Source organism: Lipophrys pholis (assembly GCF_963383615.2).
Source record: "Lipophrys pholis genome assembly, chromosome: 19".
NCBI lineage: Eukaryota > Metazoa > Chordata > Actinopteri > Blenniiformes > Blenniidae > Lipophrys > Lipophrys pholis.
In genome coordinates, this window is record NC_137647.1 from 14,652,084 (window position 1) to 14,670,178 (window position 18,095).

Below are 18,095 nucleotides of genomic sequence, written 5' to 3' on the forward strand. Positions count from 1 at the left end.
TTCATTCTTTTTTTTTTGTTTCTATTTTCATTACTGTATTGTTTATTGATAAAGAGGATTTCATATGAGCCCCTTTCATTCCTCTCTTGCACTGTCAAGTTTTATATCTTGTTAATTCTGTATTATATTCTTATTTTGCACCCCCAAAAAAAGTAAAAAGAAAGTAAGCCTTTAAAAAAACAGCCTTTGATATTTCACAAGATTTTTCCACCCAATTTCTTCCCCTGGACTCCAGGGCCTGGAGTCCATAAATATAACAATGAAATTGTAAAACATACTCGATACTCTTCATATTTTCATTATGCTACACTTATATGGGCAGTTATCTTCAAAATGTATCTTATTCTAACATTTCCGAATATTTTTGTGAATGTTGTTTATTCCTGTTTATTACAGACGGTACGCCCTGTTGTCGCCATGGGAACCGCAGTGCCGTAAACCCACGGAAAGGTGTGGCAACTCTGCCGGGCTCTGACGTAGTCGTGAGTTGACGTCAGCACGTACGCCCATGTCTGAATTGACGTTGGTTCCGGGAGACACGTTGGCTCTGTCTGACTGTGCTCAGTATCACCGAGGCCCGTGACCGGGAGGCTGCGCTTCATATTACACCGAGACAGGAGAACACCTCGGCCCCTCTTTCACATTAACAGGTACTGAATTAACCGCTGAAACGCTCCGCTCTGCCGTGTTTTATGAGTTATATTGGTACACTGCGCTCCGTGTCAGCTGAAGCTCTTTTGTGACTCGCGCTACGAGCATGATGACAGCCCGGTTTTCGGTCCAAACAGACGTCATTAGCCTCCGACAACAACAATCATTTCACTTCATTATTTTTACACTTTACGGGTTACAGTAAGACGTTCAAATAAACCGCAGTAACTTTTAAATGGGCTGCTATAAAGCGGCAGCATGTTACTTTAAATCTAAATACATTTTAATGTTTTCTCTTCATTATTTCCTGAAAAGTGGATAAATGGGTACGACTGCATTATAATTTCTGCTTTTTAAAAGATGACTATGCACATTTTTGGCATGACTTTTGGCCTTTTAATTTTATAGGATGTTTAAACTGAACCTCTAGCTTTTTCTTAGCTTTCCGATCAGATAATCCTCATGAACTGAAATCAGAACTGCAACCACATCATGTGAAGCTTCTGACCTGATTAGTTTTCACCTCCATAGAAAACCCGAGAATATAATTTGTGTAATTCTCCTAACCCCTCTCTAAGGCCCCATGTTAAAGGATGTGACACCATCACCGTCTGCACTAAAAATCTTAGTAAGCAGAGTGTCATCAGCTTCAAAAGAGGATGTACTGACAAGAGTGTGTGAAAGGAAACTGTCTCTCTCTCTCTTTTTGTAATGTTCTCATTGCGCCATCTATCCTGGCATCAGTGGTACGCAATTAAGACCAGAGATCAACCTGACGCCACTCCTAAGGTTGTTGGAAATTATAAATAGCACTACCAGTCGGGTCTCGGCACTTGATACAAGACACATTTTGTGTCTGAGGCCCTAAACCTGTGAAATACTGTACCTGAGATTAAGTGGTATATTGTCACAGGTCAGCCAGATGACCAAGTTGCTGAGCTTCTGTTCTTGCTGTATTGGGCTGTGATGTATATCCACCTAAACCGTTTTCTGTCACTCTTGAGCGTCTGGTGGTTCTGGCCCTTTATCAGTACAGGCTTGGTTTCTGTATATCGATAGAGATGTGAGTGGTGCATGTGACATATGATACAGCTCACATTGTCAGCAGCAGCGGCTTGAGAAAATGTCACTCTCCCCTCCCTGTTGGTGTCCAGCTCCCTTTCAGGAGCAGTGCTCCGACACGTGAGGGTCCTGTAGGCGATAAACTGTTGACGTGATGTCGCAGGAATGCTTAGAGGGAAGAGCGGGCGGTCATGCCTCAAAATCACCGTCCCGCTGAGTCCAGACCTCCGGCAACCATAGTAATTCTCTGTCATGAGACAGCAATCATATTTCCAGCGTCACACCTGTCTGACTTCAAATAAAGCAAAATGCTTATAGAAACATACACAATTGTTTTTGAGGGGTCTCCACTCTTATGTCCTCTGGCTGACCGCCGACCCATCTGCAGGAAATCCTTGCATTATAAATGCCTCTGGAGCTACAGAAGTGTGAGGCAGCTGCTGTACCCCCCCAACACGCACACATACACGCTCCACCCAACTGCCACCAACCACAGCGCCTACCAAATGTATGTATTTCTTGAAAACAGCCTTTTAACTCCACATACAACACGGAGTGGAGCTGATTCAGCGGTTTGTTTTCACTAATTCACGTGTAGCTGAAAATATTATGAGCTCACAATGACAAAGTCAAGTTTTTATTTTAAATGTCTTCATTTTTCCACCGAGGAACGAGCAGACATTCAAATCTTGATTTTGTTTGTCGCTCAGCCGCGAGATAAGAAGGGAATGCACCGGGCCGGATTCTACATGCCAAACTAATCAAACAGGAAATGTGCTCTCCTACCTTTTGATGTAACAGCTATTTTGGGTTTCTCCGTAAAATATAAACTGATTGATCGGTGTGCAAAGCTTAATGCTAATGTCTTTGGAATTCTCAGGGTGCCCTGACATGGAAACAGAGATGATTCCCAAATTTTCCACTAAGGATGAGGAAGTTGACTACTGGAAGTCTCAGGCCCTCAAATATAAGAAAAGGTAGGCGATGTTTGTCTCTTGCATGTCTGGATTTGTTTGCTGTATGAACTGAACTGTTTAACGAAGTTCACTGGAGAAATGACTCATTTGCTTTCAGTGTTTTGTTCGTGGGGAATGTTGCTGCTTACTTACTAAGCTGTGTTTTTTTTTTTTTTTTTCATTTGTATATCTAATAATGTGTCCAGTCTGTCTTCCAAAGCTTCAACCCAACTATCTTAGTACAGCGATTCCAGCATATAGTAGGCAGATCTTTACTTGTGGATTTGGTTTTGTCTGCAGTCCTGAAAGCCCCCGTTACGTAACTTCATCATCATCTTCCCTCAAATGTTTGGCCATGTAAAGTCAATGACCAGGCCAACTTGCTCCCACAAACCGACTGACTTATACTCAGAAGGAAATGACTACATCTTGAACTTCTCGAACAGAAACCACCGGCAGAGTTGAGGCAAACAGCAGAGGCGCTCGAGAGTGTGGCATGAACTGTTATGGCAATTCTTTCTGTCTCGCTTTTCTATTTGTGGACTCGGGGCTCACTGTGTTTCCGGAGGGAGTTTGAGACTGCACAGAAGGGGTGAAAGTCCCAGTGGTTGTCTAGGAAATGCTTGCTGTAGGTACATTTACGAAAACAAACCAGACTGTGGAAAATAAAGCTAAGTGGATGGTTCACCGTGGCTTCTCCCTATGCTGGGGCAGCACCCAGAGTCTATAAATTACCCTCATTGAAAGTTTATTTTTCTGAACCTATGCTTGCCATTCTTTATATATATAATCTTGCTGTGACTGTCGAAAGGGACTTCGTCTCCAGCATCCACTTCTGATGATTAGAGCTATTTTCATGTGGTCATATAAAACAATGAAAAGCCTGGACCGGACAAACATAAGTCATAGGACCCAGCGCACCGACAGCCTCTTTGACTCTGGTATGTGTGGAGCGACCCTACACAACAACTGATTCATAGATTCCTCTGTTAGAGCGGTCATTAATCCAGCATGAGTCAGATGATCTCAGAACCTCAGTGTTATCTTGACAGTGAAGGAAAGTGGGGCTGGATGTAAGCGACACAAATCCAGAGGTTTTTTTTCTTTTTTCTTCTTTTCTTGTTGCTGATTAATTTACTGAAATAATTGTATGGTAAGCGGGGTCAGCCCTGTACAGCGTGTACTCCACACATCCTGTGTCTATGTGCTTATCCCTATCCTGTTTGTTTACCCTCTCGGTTGCGCTTTACTCTTGACCTCTGACCTCTGCCATAGCTGAAGACACATGGCGGCCTGCCTGTTTTTTCCTGAGCTTCCTCTAAAGCGCCTACGGTCACAGTTGTCTCTTCGGGGACATATATTTAGAACGCTTAGCGAGAAAGTGCTGAGTACACGGTTTCCTGTTTGGTAGAGAGGGAACTGAAGGTTAAAAAAAAACAGAACCTGACCAGGTTTTTTCATCAGGGTTCAGTTTCTGGCCATCAGAAAAGAAAAGTTACCAGAACAGACACGAGCCAAAAGCCCGGACAAAAGCCTGTCCATTTTCTAGAGTGCATGCCCACCGCCATTCAGCCAGCCAGCTTCACACAACTCAATTGTGGGCAGTGAACGGGGCAACTGTCGTTTGACAAAGAGTGTTAATGCTTTTGCCCTCATTGTGTGTCGTCCAGTTGCAATGAGGCCCAGGAGGAGCTGCAGGAGTTCCAGGAGGGGAGTCGGGAGCTGGAGGCCGAGCTGGAGGCTCAGCTTTGCCAGGCTGAACACCGGCTTCGAGACCTACAAACTGAAAATGAGAGACTGAAGAATGAAGTGGCCAACCTCAAGGTCAGTGGAACTTGGGAACCTTTCGTGTCCGTACTTTTGGAGTCCGCCGTCTTTTATTGTCTCCAGATTAGGACAGTGATCGTGTAATGTGTCGTTACTTAATAGTTTATCTGGTATCTGGACCCAGAGCACAAGGTCCAATGACATCCTGGTACAGTTGAGGTAATCCTGCAGCACTTTTTAATTGGATGTCAGGATGAAGAGGAAGGAAATAGAAATCTATAAGGACAAGTCGGGTTGTTAATCACAAGGCAACATGAACTCTGCTCAGAAGTTTAACTGTGACCATCTCTGGTTCTGGATCCTTCCAGTTCTCCTGTCAGTCTGCCTCAGGGGCCACAGTAATGTAGTTCTGTGAAGAGCTGCAGAGTGAATGAACCACCAATGAGGGACTCGGAAAGCATCAAAGAGATCTTTTGAATGACTCAGCATTTTCCCTCTTTTGTTGTTTAGGACTAAATCCCATCAAATTGAATCTTCTAACGCCATTTTTCGGCAAACAGTTTCCCATCAGTTACCATATACTAGTTATGGTATTGTTAACTCGCCTCTTGATGACATTCAGGGTGCATTTGGTCGTCTTCAGGCCTTCTGTCGTCTGAAATGGGCTCGAAATGGCAAAAAGACACAATTTATAAGTTTTTTAAAAAACGCTCCTCAAAAAAACTGAGACAAATGAGAAGAGTTTCAACAAAGTGTCTAACAGAAGAAGGCTAAACAAATCTTTGTTATCCTCCTTGATTTAATCTTTGTGGTCATTCCTCTGTCCTTCACTGTCTGTCCCCTTCAGGAGAAGCTAGAGCAGCAGTACGCCCAGAGTTATAAACAGATCTCGATGCTGGAGGACGACCTGGGCCAGACACGCAGCATTAAGGAGCAGCTCCACAAATATGTCCGTGAGCTGGAACAGGCCAACGACGACCTGGAGAGAGCCAAGAGGTCAGAACGGGATATGATGTACTGCATGATGTGTACATAATGAATCCTGCATGGATTTGGTAGATTTTCTTACACCGGCTGCAGAATTCATAGTTTTGTTGTTGGGTTTTTTTCTTCTAGAGCCACAATAGTGTCTCTTGAAGACTTTGAGGGCCGTTTAAACCAGGCCATCGAGAGAAACGCTTTCCTGGAGAGTGAGCTGGATGAGAAAGAGTCTCTGCTCGTGTCTGTGCAGCGACTGAAAGATGAAGCACGAGGTAAAGAAGAAGAACATGATCGACTCTGTTCTACGCATACAAATTTGCAACTTGTAAAAGTTGCGAGCCAAGCCTGTTACAAATGTTTCCTCCTCCTCCTCCTCCTCCTCCTCCTCCTCCTCCTCCTCCTCAGACCTGAGGCAGGAACTGGCCGTCCGGGAGCGGACCACTGACAGGATGTCTGCACCCAGTTCACCCACCTTGGACATTGACAAGATGGACTCTGCAGTCCAGGCCTCTTTATCACTCCCTGCGACACCTGTAGGAAAAAGTATAGAGCATGCGTTCATCAACTCAAAAGGTAGGAAGTAATCCTGGTACTTTCACCTACAGTACTCGCATAGATGGGCAGTTCTTCAGAGTGAGGTCATTTATTGATTTTTGTTTTTTCAGCTTTGACTAATGGCTGTGGGAACTCGTCCCTCACTCCCTCAGCTCGAATCTCAGCTCTCAACATTGTTGGTGACCTCCTGAGAAAAGTTGGGGTAGGGATTTTTATCGGTTTTTTTTTAAATGTCAATAACACTATAATGTGTTTGTGCCATTAACTTGCTTGATTGTGATTTCAAAAAGATCCAAGCATAGTCAGTGTTTTCATGTTTATTATGTTGTTTTCAAATATGAGCACGATGCGACGGCCACACCAACAACTTCCTGGGGTTGTTATGGAACGTAGGATCATGCTGTAATTCCCTGAAACAAAAGAGAACTCCAGTGTTTCCCATGTGTCGCTGTTGTTTGTGAAAACATGCAGTGAATCTAAACGGGCCACGGCAACAACGTGTCCTTCTCGGCGGGACATCCCAGAGACGTTGTTTGGGACTTTATGCAGATTGTGTTTCTTGTTTTCTTTGCTAGGCTTTGGAATCCAAACTCGCTGCTTGTAGGAACTTCGCCAAAGATCAGGCAGCAAGGAAAAACTACTCCACAGACAACGGCACATTGATCAATAGCAACGCCACCAAGTTTTCCCACTCTCTACACACCACTTACTTCGACAAAACGTGAGTGCGCCTTCACCTTACAGAAAAACGCCGCAGCTTATCCATGTGGTTCTCGCCACACTTGCTTTAACAACTGGTGTGTGTGTGTTGTTGTTGCAACCGCAGCACTGTTAACGGATTGGACCCCGGCTGCTTGACCTCCAAGACGTCCGCCAGAACCGTTTCTCCTCCAGGCATGTTACCTCTGAGCGTGTGAGGGTTCCACGCCCCACAGAAACGTCTGCTGAGACTCCAACTCACTGGACACGGTGTGGGAACAAAGAGAGGACACTTGTGCGGCGTGTGTGTGTGTGTGTGTGTGTGTGTGTGTGTGCGACGGACTTGGACAGAAAGCGTGGCGTGTGTGTGTGTGTGTGTGTGTGTGTGTGTGTGTGTGTGTGTGTGTGTGTGTGTGTGTGCGTGCGCGCTTGCCTGTTTGGAGTGTATGTGCAGGAAAGGCTTGAGCACACGGCGAGCTGGCCTCAAGTTTACAGCTTTCTGTGGGGACGGTCCCACCACATACTTGCATGTGCCTAAAGCTGGACTGTTCTCTGCCTGTATGAGTGTCGTGGCGATGCGTTGCTTTCCAGTTGTCATCTTTAGAAGTGGCACAGTTACAATAATGAATCCCTGACAAAAGGTCCCAAGTGGACCACAGCGTCTTATCCCAACATTTCTCTCTCTTGTATGTCTACTCTTAATTGCACAGTTGAACTGTTTTTTTTTCTTTTCATAGAATGTATTATATTTAAAAAAAAAAAAAGGGAGATGTTCCTATTTGGTAAGTTATATTTCACAGTATGCTTTATAATGCAACTTTCTCATTTGCTGTTTTCTTGCATGTGTGCATATGTGAGGTGCTGTTGGAGGAGTTTGGGTGGACCGAAGTGAATGTTTGTTTGAAGCCATGTAGCCATTGTTCTGTCGTTCCTCTCTTCACTGACTGAACCGATCAGCCGATTCTCTTTTCTTGGTTCAAGCTGCAGAGAAACACTTTGATTTGTGCAGCAGTTCAGAATATACCTCAGTGGCTATCCACTGTCCTTTTCAGTTTAACGTTTTGCCTTTGTCTAAATGTTAATTGTGTTTTTTTCTGTTACCTTTTTACATGCTTACTTATCTCATTGTGACCTGCTATTGATCATTGATCTGAGAAGGTTTTGGTTTCAGGAACAATCCCCATCCTCATACAAGAGGACACTTACAACAAGTGGAGACTGACCCTTCGTTTTACCAGATATGTCTGAATTTATTTTGCATTGTGGCCTTTGTTTTGTGCTCCACCCTCCCTGTTGGTCAGCTTTAATGCATTGCTAATTTGATATGTTTGATATTGACTCGTTATTCATTCCTCTTCCTGTCTGACTCCTGTTCATCCTCTCTGTTCATTCAAAAGCTAGTATTGATTATTATTTAATGGTATGCGATGTCACTTTGGGCACAGTACAAGCCTGCTACTCAAAATGTTTTTTACAGTCCATGTATATCTTGTATAGAAGTGTAATTTTTGCCTACCAAATTGTACATATTGACATTTGGCATTAAGGTCCTATTTATTTCAGATTCTGTATGGCATGTGTTCAGAGTTTTACTGTCATACAGTGGTTAAAGCCATCGTGTTAAGATATCAGATTGTTTGTCAGAGTTGTTTAAATAAAGATTGAGATGATAAACTTGTTTCGATCACCTATTGTTATTGAATTGACCATAAGAACCCACAGAGGACAAAGACGTGTGTTGCTCCAAGTTGTTTCCATGTTTACCAGCAGTGGTTTTTTCATGCTGAAGGTCGATGTTATTGCTGCTGTACAACCTTTATTTGGAAACTGTAAAATGGAAACTGTTCATAACGTCACAGATGAAATATGTCAAGATACTGTATGGTGTAGCTTCTTATCATCGCCTCCTTCAATTCATTCTTCATTATCTTGAAAACACCTAGAAGCAGAAGCAGCCTTCCTTCTACTTTGCTGCCATGCTTGCTTGCCGAGTCTTGAGTCCATTAAATAATCTTTGTGTGCGTCCACGGGACCTCAGGACAGATGAATCATCGACACCGGTCCCACAGTGTCACACAATCTGAACGCAGGAGGTGTGTGGGTAGGAAACACTGGGTCTCATCAACAAATGAGTGTGTTCTATACCTGGGAAGTGAGTGGGTTAATATTTTACTTCCACTCAGTGAATACATTGCGTTTGTCTCCACCTAATGTGTTGTCTTGGAGTGTCCTCGATTAAATCTCTGTCCAGACTGTGGTGACACAATGTAATGAACCCAGTGTTGGAACAATGGAACTCTGTTGTATGCAAACATTACTGCATCAGTCAATTCAAAATCAGGTGAATAGAAGGTGGATTGAACAACAAAGAACTAAAACCAAACACTCACAATCACTCCACACACTGCTGCTGCCTTTATTGTGTAAACTATAATCTCGGGCTGGAAGTTGTTAGAAACATTACATTACACATTTTTCGAGAGGAAGGAACTTGCTGGAAGGAAGTTCTTAATAACCTGTTAAGTGAAACTGTGCTGCCCTCTATTGGTGGTAAAATCTCATCTGAACTTCCTGCACTTTGGGACGCTTGTAGAAAAAAAAAAAAAAGCGGGAGATTTTGAGCAAAGAAAAAAATACATTTATTCTGAGTTGAAAAAGTTTATTTTTCATATTTGCAACTATCCCCACACATCAATCACAGTGTTTTTCCCTTGGGTTTTGTTATTCGTTCTCCCGCAGAGCTCTGCTCTATGTGCTCACCTTGTCTATTTTAAACCCGTCTGAAGGTGATGCCATTCCCATTTACTCGCCTCAATTCATTGTTTGATTTGCGCAGCCACACCCCAAACGTTTCATGCCCACGCCACATAAATGATGTGATTCATAATATATTTTTTCTAGTCTTACACTGTTGAAATGGAGTGCAACACACTTTCACATTGCAAGAATATCAGTACCCCGTTTTCTGCTGCACAAATTTTCTTGTGCTTTTTGAGTTACCACGCTGGTGTGAGGGCTCATCCTGGAGTGGCAGAAGACGTGACGATGGAGACTCTTTCATACTCGAGCCCAAGCAATCCGCCATACCACTTTTTAGTTGGTTTTAGATAGTGTTCCCCACCATACGTTTTGTAGAGTGTCCTTTGTGTTCCACCCTTGTGTCTCAGCCACTGTGTGTACTCCCTCACGGCTCATTCTGTTAGCTACTTTGTAATAATACAATAATATACAATCTAAAATGAAAACTCTATTCTTTATTGCCTCTTTCATAAGGTCACAGATGAACTATGTCTTATACAGTGTAGTCTCGACATTTAAAGGCCTAATTTCTTCTCCATTGCCTCCTTTAATTCATTCTTCTTGATCTAGAAAACGAACAAGCATCAGTATTACGTCGGTAAATAGACCATATGTTTTGACATTGCGCTGGTTTGAAAGAAGCCTACCTTTCCAGAAACAGTCAGAGGGTAGCTGTCTATAAACATCACGTAGTGCGGGATCTTATAGTGAGAAATCTACACAAGGAAAAAGAATCAGTGCAGGAGCTGTACAGCTGAGCTCTGATTCACAGGGTTTTGTGCTTTTTGGTGATTGTATCTAATAAATATCTGGTCTTACCTGGCCCTTGCAGAATGCTCTTATCTCTTCAGTGCTGGAGGTTTGGCCGTGTTTCAGCCTGATGCATGCACACACCTGCTCACCCAGCCTCTCATCTTTCACTCCAACCACCTGGAAGCAGAGAGAGCACAACTCAGACGAGTCATTTTCATGTCAAATGTGACCACGCACACTTGATATTATGGATAAAATCATCACATGTGGAACCAGAGCACTTGCTCTTCTTCTTCTGTTTTCAGATCTCACCTGCACCTCCTGCACTTTGGGATGCTTATAGAGAAATTCCTCTATCTCTGCAGGGTAGATGTTCTCTCCTCCTCGGATGATCATGTCTTTTATGCGCCCCTCAATGCGGCAGTATCCCAGATTGTTGAGGCTGGCAGTGTCGCTGTGAAGTCACAAACAGTTTCTGCTGTTTCCTTTGTACAATCAGCGAAGCAGGTCTCAGGAGTCACAATCAAAATCAACCTTACCCAGTCCTGTACCAGAGGTCTTGGGAGATGGCCTCGCTGGTTCTCTCGGGGTCATCCCAGTATCCCAGCATCACACAGGGGCCTCTGATCAGCAGCTCACCTGAAGTCCCCAGAGGGACGGTCTCATCTGTGGCAGGGTCCACCACTTTAGCCTGAAGTCAGACAGATGTACAGACAGTGCTGGTTTCTTGGTAAAGGTGTGTAGGGAGAGAAATGCATACCTCAGTGTGAGACATGATGCATCCCACAGTGTTCATCTTCAGTTCATCACTATCTTGTGGAAATCCCGAAAATGTAACAGGGCTGTTTTCAGTGGTTCCATAAGCAATCTGTTGGAACATAAAACAACCCATTTGTCCTCATAAGAGTCTTCTCTTATAAATGTTACTGTTGAGTTCTCTGAAAAGGAACAGAAACCCTGTAAACTCACTGTCATTTCTTTCAATTTCATGTCTGTTTTTAGTTTTCTCATAATCGCTGGAGGACATGGAGATCCTGCCATTATCCCTGAAACACAGCAGGAAGTCTCTCAGAATGCCACAGCATACTGCAAAATACAAAACACCGGCTACCTTTTAGTCTCCAGTTCTCTTACCGCCTTCGAGAGACGACATATCATACTTGTGTGCCTCTTGTTGGCTCAGCATGTCAGTGAACATGGTGGGAGTGCCATAGACAAAAGTGCACCTTGAGGTAAGACAATACAAGCAATGAAACGAGTCGCATAAGAAAGTAAAAAGTGCATGGCACAGGATGAAACATTTCAAAGATGCAGAGCTCCATACTTTTCATTCTGAATAGCCTCTAAATTGCAGCGGCTGTCGTAGCCTGTCGAGGGGAACACCAGCGTGACGCCGTGCACTCCCATACACATCCCTCCCAGCACCGAGCCGAAGCAGTGGTACAAGGGCACAGGCAGACAGACTCGCACCTTGGGCTGATGAATACAGAAAATTTAATTATTCCCATTTCACTAATGTTTGTGTTTTTCTAAAAGAAAATAGGAGCTTACCCTCTGTGTATAACCCATCCGAAGGCCCAGGGAATATGCATTATTTACAATATTGTGGTGAGAAAGTGTGGCTCCCTTTGGCTTCCCAGTGGTACCCTGGCAAAGACAAACATGTGTCAGGCTTCATTTAAATCCATGTTACATCATCCTGCAGGTTCCAGGTAACACAGTAAATGTATTCCACTGTTAATAAAACAAGTAATACTGAAGATTACCGATGTGAACTGGATGTTGATGGGGTCACTGGAGGTCAGCTTGCTCTGAAGGTCCTGCAGCTCCTTGTAGTGTCGACTCTCGCCTGCTTGCAGCACATCATCAGTGTGGAGCATCCCCGGCTGTCGGCTATCAGTCACAATCACCATCCGCAAGTCTGGCAACCTTGAAGAGCCAAAATACTTATCTTTCTACCACATTCAGAACTGCATCAGCTCTACACTGTGAGTGCGTTTCAGATCTTTGAGTTGTTGGAATTTCACCGGACACAGATGATCTTTACTTGTCATGATATTTAAATCATGCATGTGAGTCTCAACATCACCTCAGGGGGTCCAAACTGCCCATAAAGTTGATTTCCAACATAACGGTTTCCCGGTGTGAGAGCAGTGTTCCCAACAGAGTCATACCTGGAGCTTTGGATCAGGCCTCCCGGTGTCGTGCTGATCTCTGGGCAGATTTCACGCAGCATCTCACAAAACCTCTGGGTTTTAAAGCTTGTGGGACACAGCACTGCTTTACACTGGATCTAGAAACAGAAAATGATGTTTTTGGGCCCACCCATGGAAGCTTCATGTGGTCATGCAGAAACTGCAATTTCATTAAATTGCATAAAAGGAAATTTAGATGTTTGAGTTGTGTGATATCAACGAAATGGCATCCATATGAAATAATAACAACTATGTATTGCAAAGATATATATATTTTTTGAATCCATTTCTGCAACTCAGGATGAAAAAAAAAAAAAGAGGCCTGCCTCAATAACACATGCCGTTACCTTCTGCAGACTAAACTCCAGTTCGTTCGCCTGATACGCTGGATTCAATGACACCTGCAAAGTGAAGACAAAGATATTTTTTAAAGCTCTTCGATGAAAATGTTTCACATGTACACATGTATGTATGTGGATTTAAAAATATTGGATTCTATATCTTGCATGATTTCACCAGTTGAATACATTTGTTTCATTATTTTAGACATTCTTCAGATTTTGATCGATTTTCTTTGCCTTGTTTATGACATTTACAAGAAATCCCTGCACAAGTTAAAATGGAACTCAAATATAAATGATTTTGACAGACACAAATACAGGAAACGTACTATGATCACACAATAAAACCAGCATACATTAGAACATTTAGGATTATGTGTATAGAAGTTATTGCATACAATGTATTAAGAAAATACCGACTATTTCTGACTGACTTATTTTAGTAGTTTCAAGTCTTTTGTAAGAACTGTGTAACAATTTTATGGAGCGTGCTTTACTCTCTGTCATTGGGGCAGAAGGTCAAACGGAAATGCTGTTTGGCGGATTTGAGCATTGCCCCAGGCTTTTTTTTTTCATGTGGCAGTTATGCTGCAGCTGCAATGCAGTATAACGTTTTGCAGTTGATCCTCATGATCTTCACACTGAACCACGTTTGATCTCCAAACCACAGGTAACAGGTATGTTTATACGGCAATATTACCAACAAGGCTCTTTAGCTCTGAGACAATAAACATTACCAACTATATTTTGAGTGCATTTGACTATGTGTGACACAGAGCACCAAAGAAAAATATAAAACTGTAATTCTGAAATAAAAAAAACACAAAAAAAAAAACCATAGGTTTTATATTGGGAGGATTCTTTGGTTCTTTGCTCTGTAATCGAAATTCTCCAAACAATGTTACCAAAATAACCTGAACTTCTGATTCCAGGCCCGCCTCTTGGCCATCACTGCCTGAAACACCTGACCAACGTTTAATAACACAACAATATTAATGTCATTTTTAGATACACTATTTTCACTGCTTCTCACCATTATAATTCCAGCTTTGGCTGTTGCAAACTGAAAGAGGATCCATTCATATATGTTTGGTCCCCAAATCCCCAGTCGATCACCTTGCTTCAGGCCCAGAGCCAGAAGACCTGCAGCTACCTGGTCAACCTGCAAAGGAAAATAAAAAACTGCTTTAAAAAGATCACAGTCCAAATACTTTGGAAAATATCATAAATTGACTCAAACTCGAATGCAAAGATGATCATTACAAAAGTACCAAAGAACTGAGGGTGATCATTGGTCAGTATTAATCTGCAGTATTTAGTTTTCAGGGCACCCAAATAATTTCTTTGATTTTTCACTTAATTTAGAGGCTGTTACATATTTAGGATGATGTCCAGTATGAAACAGTCTCTGAATAACCAGACTGAACGTTCAGATTTCGTGTGAGACAAGCCAAGAATTGTAAATGATTGTTTTCCTCTAAAATCAGCAAACACTAACAAAAGTAATCACTGGACAGGAGTAATATTAGCTATACTGAAGAAATGTAATAAAGTAAAGGACTGAAGTTGGGACGGCTTAGACGCACATCTTGTTGAAACTGTGCAAAAGTTTTCCGGATGCCATCCTGCTGGAACACGACAGCTTCACGGTCGGGCCAGCGCTGGACTGTGGCGTCCAGACACTGGGCAACGGTCAGAGGCAGCAGGGGGATGGAGGAGGTCCCGTGGACATAACTGGTGGTCAGTGAGGGTTGGTGAGGCGGACTGTCCACATGAAGAGGCCTGGCATGGAAAGTCATGTTCAGCAAGAGCATACAAGGTTCAAGCGTGAGTTATTCATTCACTGCAGATTACAAAGAGCTTAAGATAAGAGAGCACATGTAATTCACAGTGACTTGTCAGAGAAAACATGAAGCTTCTCCTGAAAGAGAGTGAAAGAGAAACACATGCAGAAATAACCAGGACCGTTCTCAGTCTGAACATTTTTGAAAAGTCCTAAGCAGAGCAAAGCAACTTAAATGAATGGGGAAAGAAGCGCCGTATACATGAAACAAATGATCTTCTTGTGCTAAAGTACGAGATGCTTTCTTTCTTCACAGATATAATCAATGACACCCCTAAATAGGTATTCATAGCCTCGGCTCTATTTAAATCACTATACCCTTGTAGTATGTTTGCTGTTACTCACCGGCACCTCTGGAGCCAAATTGCATTGCATAACTTCCACGTCTTGCTGGGTCTGAGTCCATTAAATAATCTGAGTGTGTGTCCACTGGACCTCAGGACAGATGAAGACCTCAGCATCAACATTGGTCCCACACTGTCACACAATCTGATCACAGGAGGTGTGTGAGTAGGAAACACTAGGTCTCATCAACAAATGAGTGTGTTATATACATGGAAAGTGAGTGGGTTAATATTTAACTTCCACTCGTCCTTATTGGCCCAGTTGATATCTCTCTGGTGTGGTGAGTGTGTGATGGATCCTCCCACCACAAAAACCTCAGTCCAGACTGTAGTGATACAATATAATGAACACAATGTTGGAACAATGATCACATGCACATGCAGAGTACTTAGGATTTTTGGTGATCATATCAATGACTGAATCTCACATAGCCTTTGCAAAATGCTCTTATTGATTAGTCAACCCTTAACCTGATGCAGGCTCACATGAGCTCAACCTACTTATTTGTTTCACTGGAAGCAGAGAGAACAGAACTCAGACCTCCCAGCACACAAGCATTACTGCAGCTGTCAAAATCATCAACGATAAAAGGTGGCTAGAACAATAAGTATGTGATATAATAGGAAAAAAAGACTGCTGCTCTCATATATAACCACAGGCTAGATGTTGTTAGAAACATTACATTACACATGTAAAGACTCTTTTTTAACGACAGATAAACGCAGGAAAAAGTTTTTTTTACCTGGCTGACAAGTTTCGGCTGCAACTGCAGCGTTCCTCAGAGCGTCATCTGACGTGTGAAGGCGTGTCGGTGTGTATCAGATGACCGACATGCCATCACATGTCAGATGACGCTCCGAGGAAGGCGGCTTTTACCTGTCGTTAAAAAAAGAGGCTTTACATATGTTGTTTGAACGACAAAATGAACGCAATTCAACTGTTACATTCCACATTTTTCCAGAGCAGACCTTTGCATCATAAGGCCCGGGGGCCTTGTGTGGCCCTTTAGCTTTGATTCACCGGCCCTCAGGGAGTCCATGGGTAGTTTTCAATCAAATGGTAAGATGCATGCATTACAAGCAAGCTCTCATTGGATTTATTACATCCACCAAGGACAAAATAAAATCATTGGCGTGTATTTATCTGTTTCACCACAGACAGATATTAGGCCATGGAAGATTCCCTCAAATTGTGGAGGTGATCAGGATCTAGATTCTGGAGCTGGGTTTTACTTTATAGGCTTTTAAGGGTTACGTCAAAACTACATGACAGATTTTCATCAAATTTGTGAGTCCAGGTCAACCTTTGGTGGACGTCTGAAATCTCCGATTGCTTGTTTTTCATGTGGCCCTTTGAGAAATTTCATCGCCCACCCTTGTTCGAGACAGAGGGAAAAGAGCCCTTGGAGGAAGGGCTTTGCCTGTTAAGTGAAACTTTGCTGCCCTCTATTGTTGATGGAATCGCATCTGTCCTCCTGCACTTTGGAACGCTTGTAGAGAAAATTCTTTGACGGAAAAATCCAATCTAATTAGATCCCTGCAACACCTGTCGGAAAAAGTATCACCTCAAAAGCTGGGACGTAATCCTGGTACTTTCACGTACAGTACATACATAGATGTACAGTTCTTCAGAACTTTGTGCTCCACCTTCACTGTTTGTCAGCTTTAATGCATCGCTCATTTGAAATGACTGATATTGAACAGGTTAGATATTGACTCTTTATTCATTCCTCCTCTTCCTGTCTGAATCCTGTTCACCCTCTCTGTTCATTTAAAAGCTTGTATTGATTATTATTTATTAATATGCAATGTCCCTTTGGGTACAGTAGAAGCCTGTTACTAATAGTAGGAAACATATCAAAATCTGATAACTAAATCGTTAACAAATCATTTCTTCACCAATATGTTTGTAAAGGTATATAATAACATGTTTTAAAATGTTGAAATTCAACTCCGGTGGGAAACCCTGAATAAACCTGCTCAAGAAGTTGAAGGCACCTGACAAAACTCTGATCCTGAGAGGATCAGCTTTACTGAAGATTCTTCCATTTACCAACAGGAAACAGACAGGAATAAAAACCATCGTGTGTCTCCCCATCGCTGGGCTCTTCTCGTCCCTGGCTCATGACCAGTCACTCCTTACTCTGGGCGACACACTCTGGGGAGCGGGGTGGGTGATCAAATCCCATGATCCTGAGTTCCCACAGTCCAACTGGAATGGCCGGATGAAGAGAATCCATGCATATGATGCAAAGCAGAGCACAGGGATCGACTTCCTTCCAGTCATTGAAGGTGACCCTAATGACCTCAACACCACCTTTACCACTCTTAAATAGTGCGTACGGCTCTCTGCTGACAGAGTCGCTATAGTGGCCTCTGATCTTCCGGTTTGGCTGAAGGCCATCACCCATACGGCAAGGGCACACAACTGTACTGTCAACTCATGAAGGAACTTGAAACTTTGTCTGCTTACATGGGCACCTTAAAACAGACCTGGGCATCATAAGACTCAGTGAGTCCATGGGTAGTTTTCGATCAAATAATAAGATACATTCATTACTTGCAAGCTATTATTGGATTTATTACGTCCACCAAGGACATAATAAAATCATTGGTGTATATTTATCTGTTTGCACGTCTGTTAGCAAGATTACGTCAAAACTAATTCAGGGATTTTGTTGAAATTTTCATATAAGGAAAATATGGAAAGGCATGTTCAGCAAGAACATACAAGGGTCAAGCGTGAGTTATTCATTCACTGCAGATTCCAGGAGCACATTTAATTTGCAGTGAAAAACATGAAACTGTTTAAACTTTCTCATGAAAGAGAGTGACGGAGAAAGAAAATCATGCAGAAATAACCAGAATCATTCGGAGTCTGAACATTTTTGAAAAGTCACAAGCAGAGTGAAGCAAGTAAAACAAATAAAGAAAAAAAAAAAAAAAAACACTGCTGTGATGAAACAAATAAACATTTTGTGCAAAATACGTACCAGATGCTTACTTTCTTCACAGATATAATCAATGAGAGCCAAAAACAAACATTTTCTTGTAAAATGTTCAAATCCCTAAATCACCAAAACCTTGTAGTACGTTTATTGTCACTCACCGGCACCTCTGGAACCAAATTGCATTGCATAACTTCCACG

General features: G+C 42.6%; 2 protein-coding genes across 4 annotated transcripts; one reads left to right on the forward strand and one right to left on the reverse strand.

Moving 5' to 3' along the window:
* The first annotated feature begins 514 nt into the window (after nucleotides 1–514).
* Nucleotides 515–8,567, forward strand: ndel1b (nudE neurodevelopment protein 1-like 1b). The gene is made up of 9 exons (XM_080488165.1): nucleotides 515–650; nucleotides 2,594–2,690; nucleotides 4,340–4,493; nucleotides 5,284–5,432; nucleotides 5,553–5,689; nucleotides 5,823–5,990; nucleotides 6,083–6,174; nucleotides 6,548–6,693; nucleotides 6,799–8,567. The coding sequence occupies exons 2-9, from the start codon at nucleotides 2,605–2,607 to the stop codon at nucleotides 6,887–6,889; spliced, it is 1,023 nt and encodes a 340-aa protein (XP_080344291.1). The 5' UTR covers nucleotides 515–650; nucleotides 2,594–2,604; the 3' UTR covers nucleotides 6,890–8,567.
* A 491-nt stretch (nucleotides 8,568–9,058) lies between these two features.
* LOC308124824 (medium-chain acyl-CoA ligase ACSF2, mitochondrial-like) lies at nucleotides 9,059–15,746 on the reverse strand. Of its 3 annotated transcripts, none has more exons than XM_080488163.1 (17): nucleotides 15,690–15,746; nucleotides 14,948–15,272; nucleotides 14,346–14,541; nucleotides 13,793–13,921; nucleotides 12,766–12,819; nucleotides 12,398–12,516; nucleotides 11,990–12,152; nucleotides 11,775–11,870; nucleotides 11,548–11,699; nucleotides 11,358–11,449; nucleotides 11,193–11,269; nucleotides 10,984–11,091; nucleotides 10,763–10,914; nucleotides 10,536–10,677; nucleotides 10,290–10,400; nucleotides 10,118–10,186; nucleotides 9,059–10,036 (listed from the first exon to the last, which is right to left on the reverse strand). In XM_080488163.1, the coding sequence occupies exons 2-17, from the start codon at nucleotides 15,067–15,069 to the stop codon at nucleotides 9,986–9,988; spliced, it is 1,833 nt and encodes a 610-aa protein (XP_080344289.1). In that variant the 5' UTR covers nucleotides 15,070–15,272; nucleotides 15,690–15,746; the 3' UTR covers nucleotides 9,059–9,985. The 3 variants fall into 3 exon arrangements, with proteins under 3 accessions (XP_080344289.1, XP_080344290.1, XP_080344288.1); XM_080488164.1 differs by having other exon boundaries at nucleotides 14,948–15,091; nucleotides 15,690–15,733; XM_080488162.1 differs by having other exon boundaries at nucleotides 10,011–10,186.
* Between the last annotated feature and the right edge of the window lie 2,349 nt (nucleotides 15,747–18,095).

What these genes read in the sequence shown, in the direction of transcription:
- ndel1b (XM_080488165.1), top strand. Translation starts at nt 2,605, where the DNA reads ATGGAAACAGAGATGATTCCCAAATTTTCCACTAAGGATGAGGAAGTT. An exon ending in GACCTGGAGAGAGCCAAGAG is followed by an intron (nt 5,433 to 5,552) that starts GTCAGAACGGGA and finishes TTTTTCTTCTAG; the next exon opens with AGCCACAATAGTGTCTCTTG. An exon ending in ACCACTTACTTCGACAAAAC is followed by an intron (nt 6,694 to 6,798) that starts GTGAGTGCGCCT and finishes TTGCAACCGCAG; the next exon opens with CACTGTTAACGGATTGGACC.
- LOC308124824 (XM_080488162.1), bottom strand. Translation starts at nt 15,069, where the DNA reads ATGTTGATGCTGAGGTCTTCATCTGTCCTGAGGTCCAGTGGACACACA. An exon ending in TTGCACAGTTTCAACAAGAT is followed by an intron (nt 13,922 to 14,345) that starts GTGCGTCTAAGC and finishes TTTCCTTTGCAG; the next exon opens with GTTGACCAGGTAGCTGCAGG. An exon ending in GGATGGGTTATACACAGAGG is followed by an intron (nt 11,700 to 11,774) that starts GTAAGCTCCTAT and finishes TGTATTCATCAG; the next exon opens with CCCAAGGTGCGAGTCTGTCT.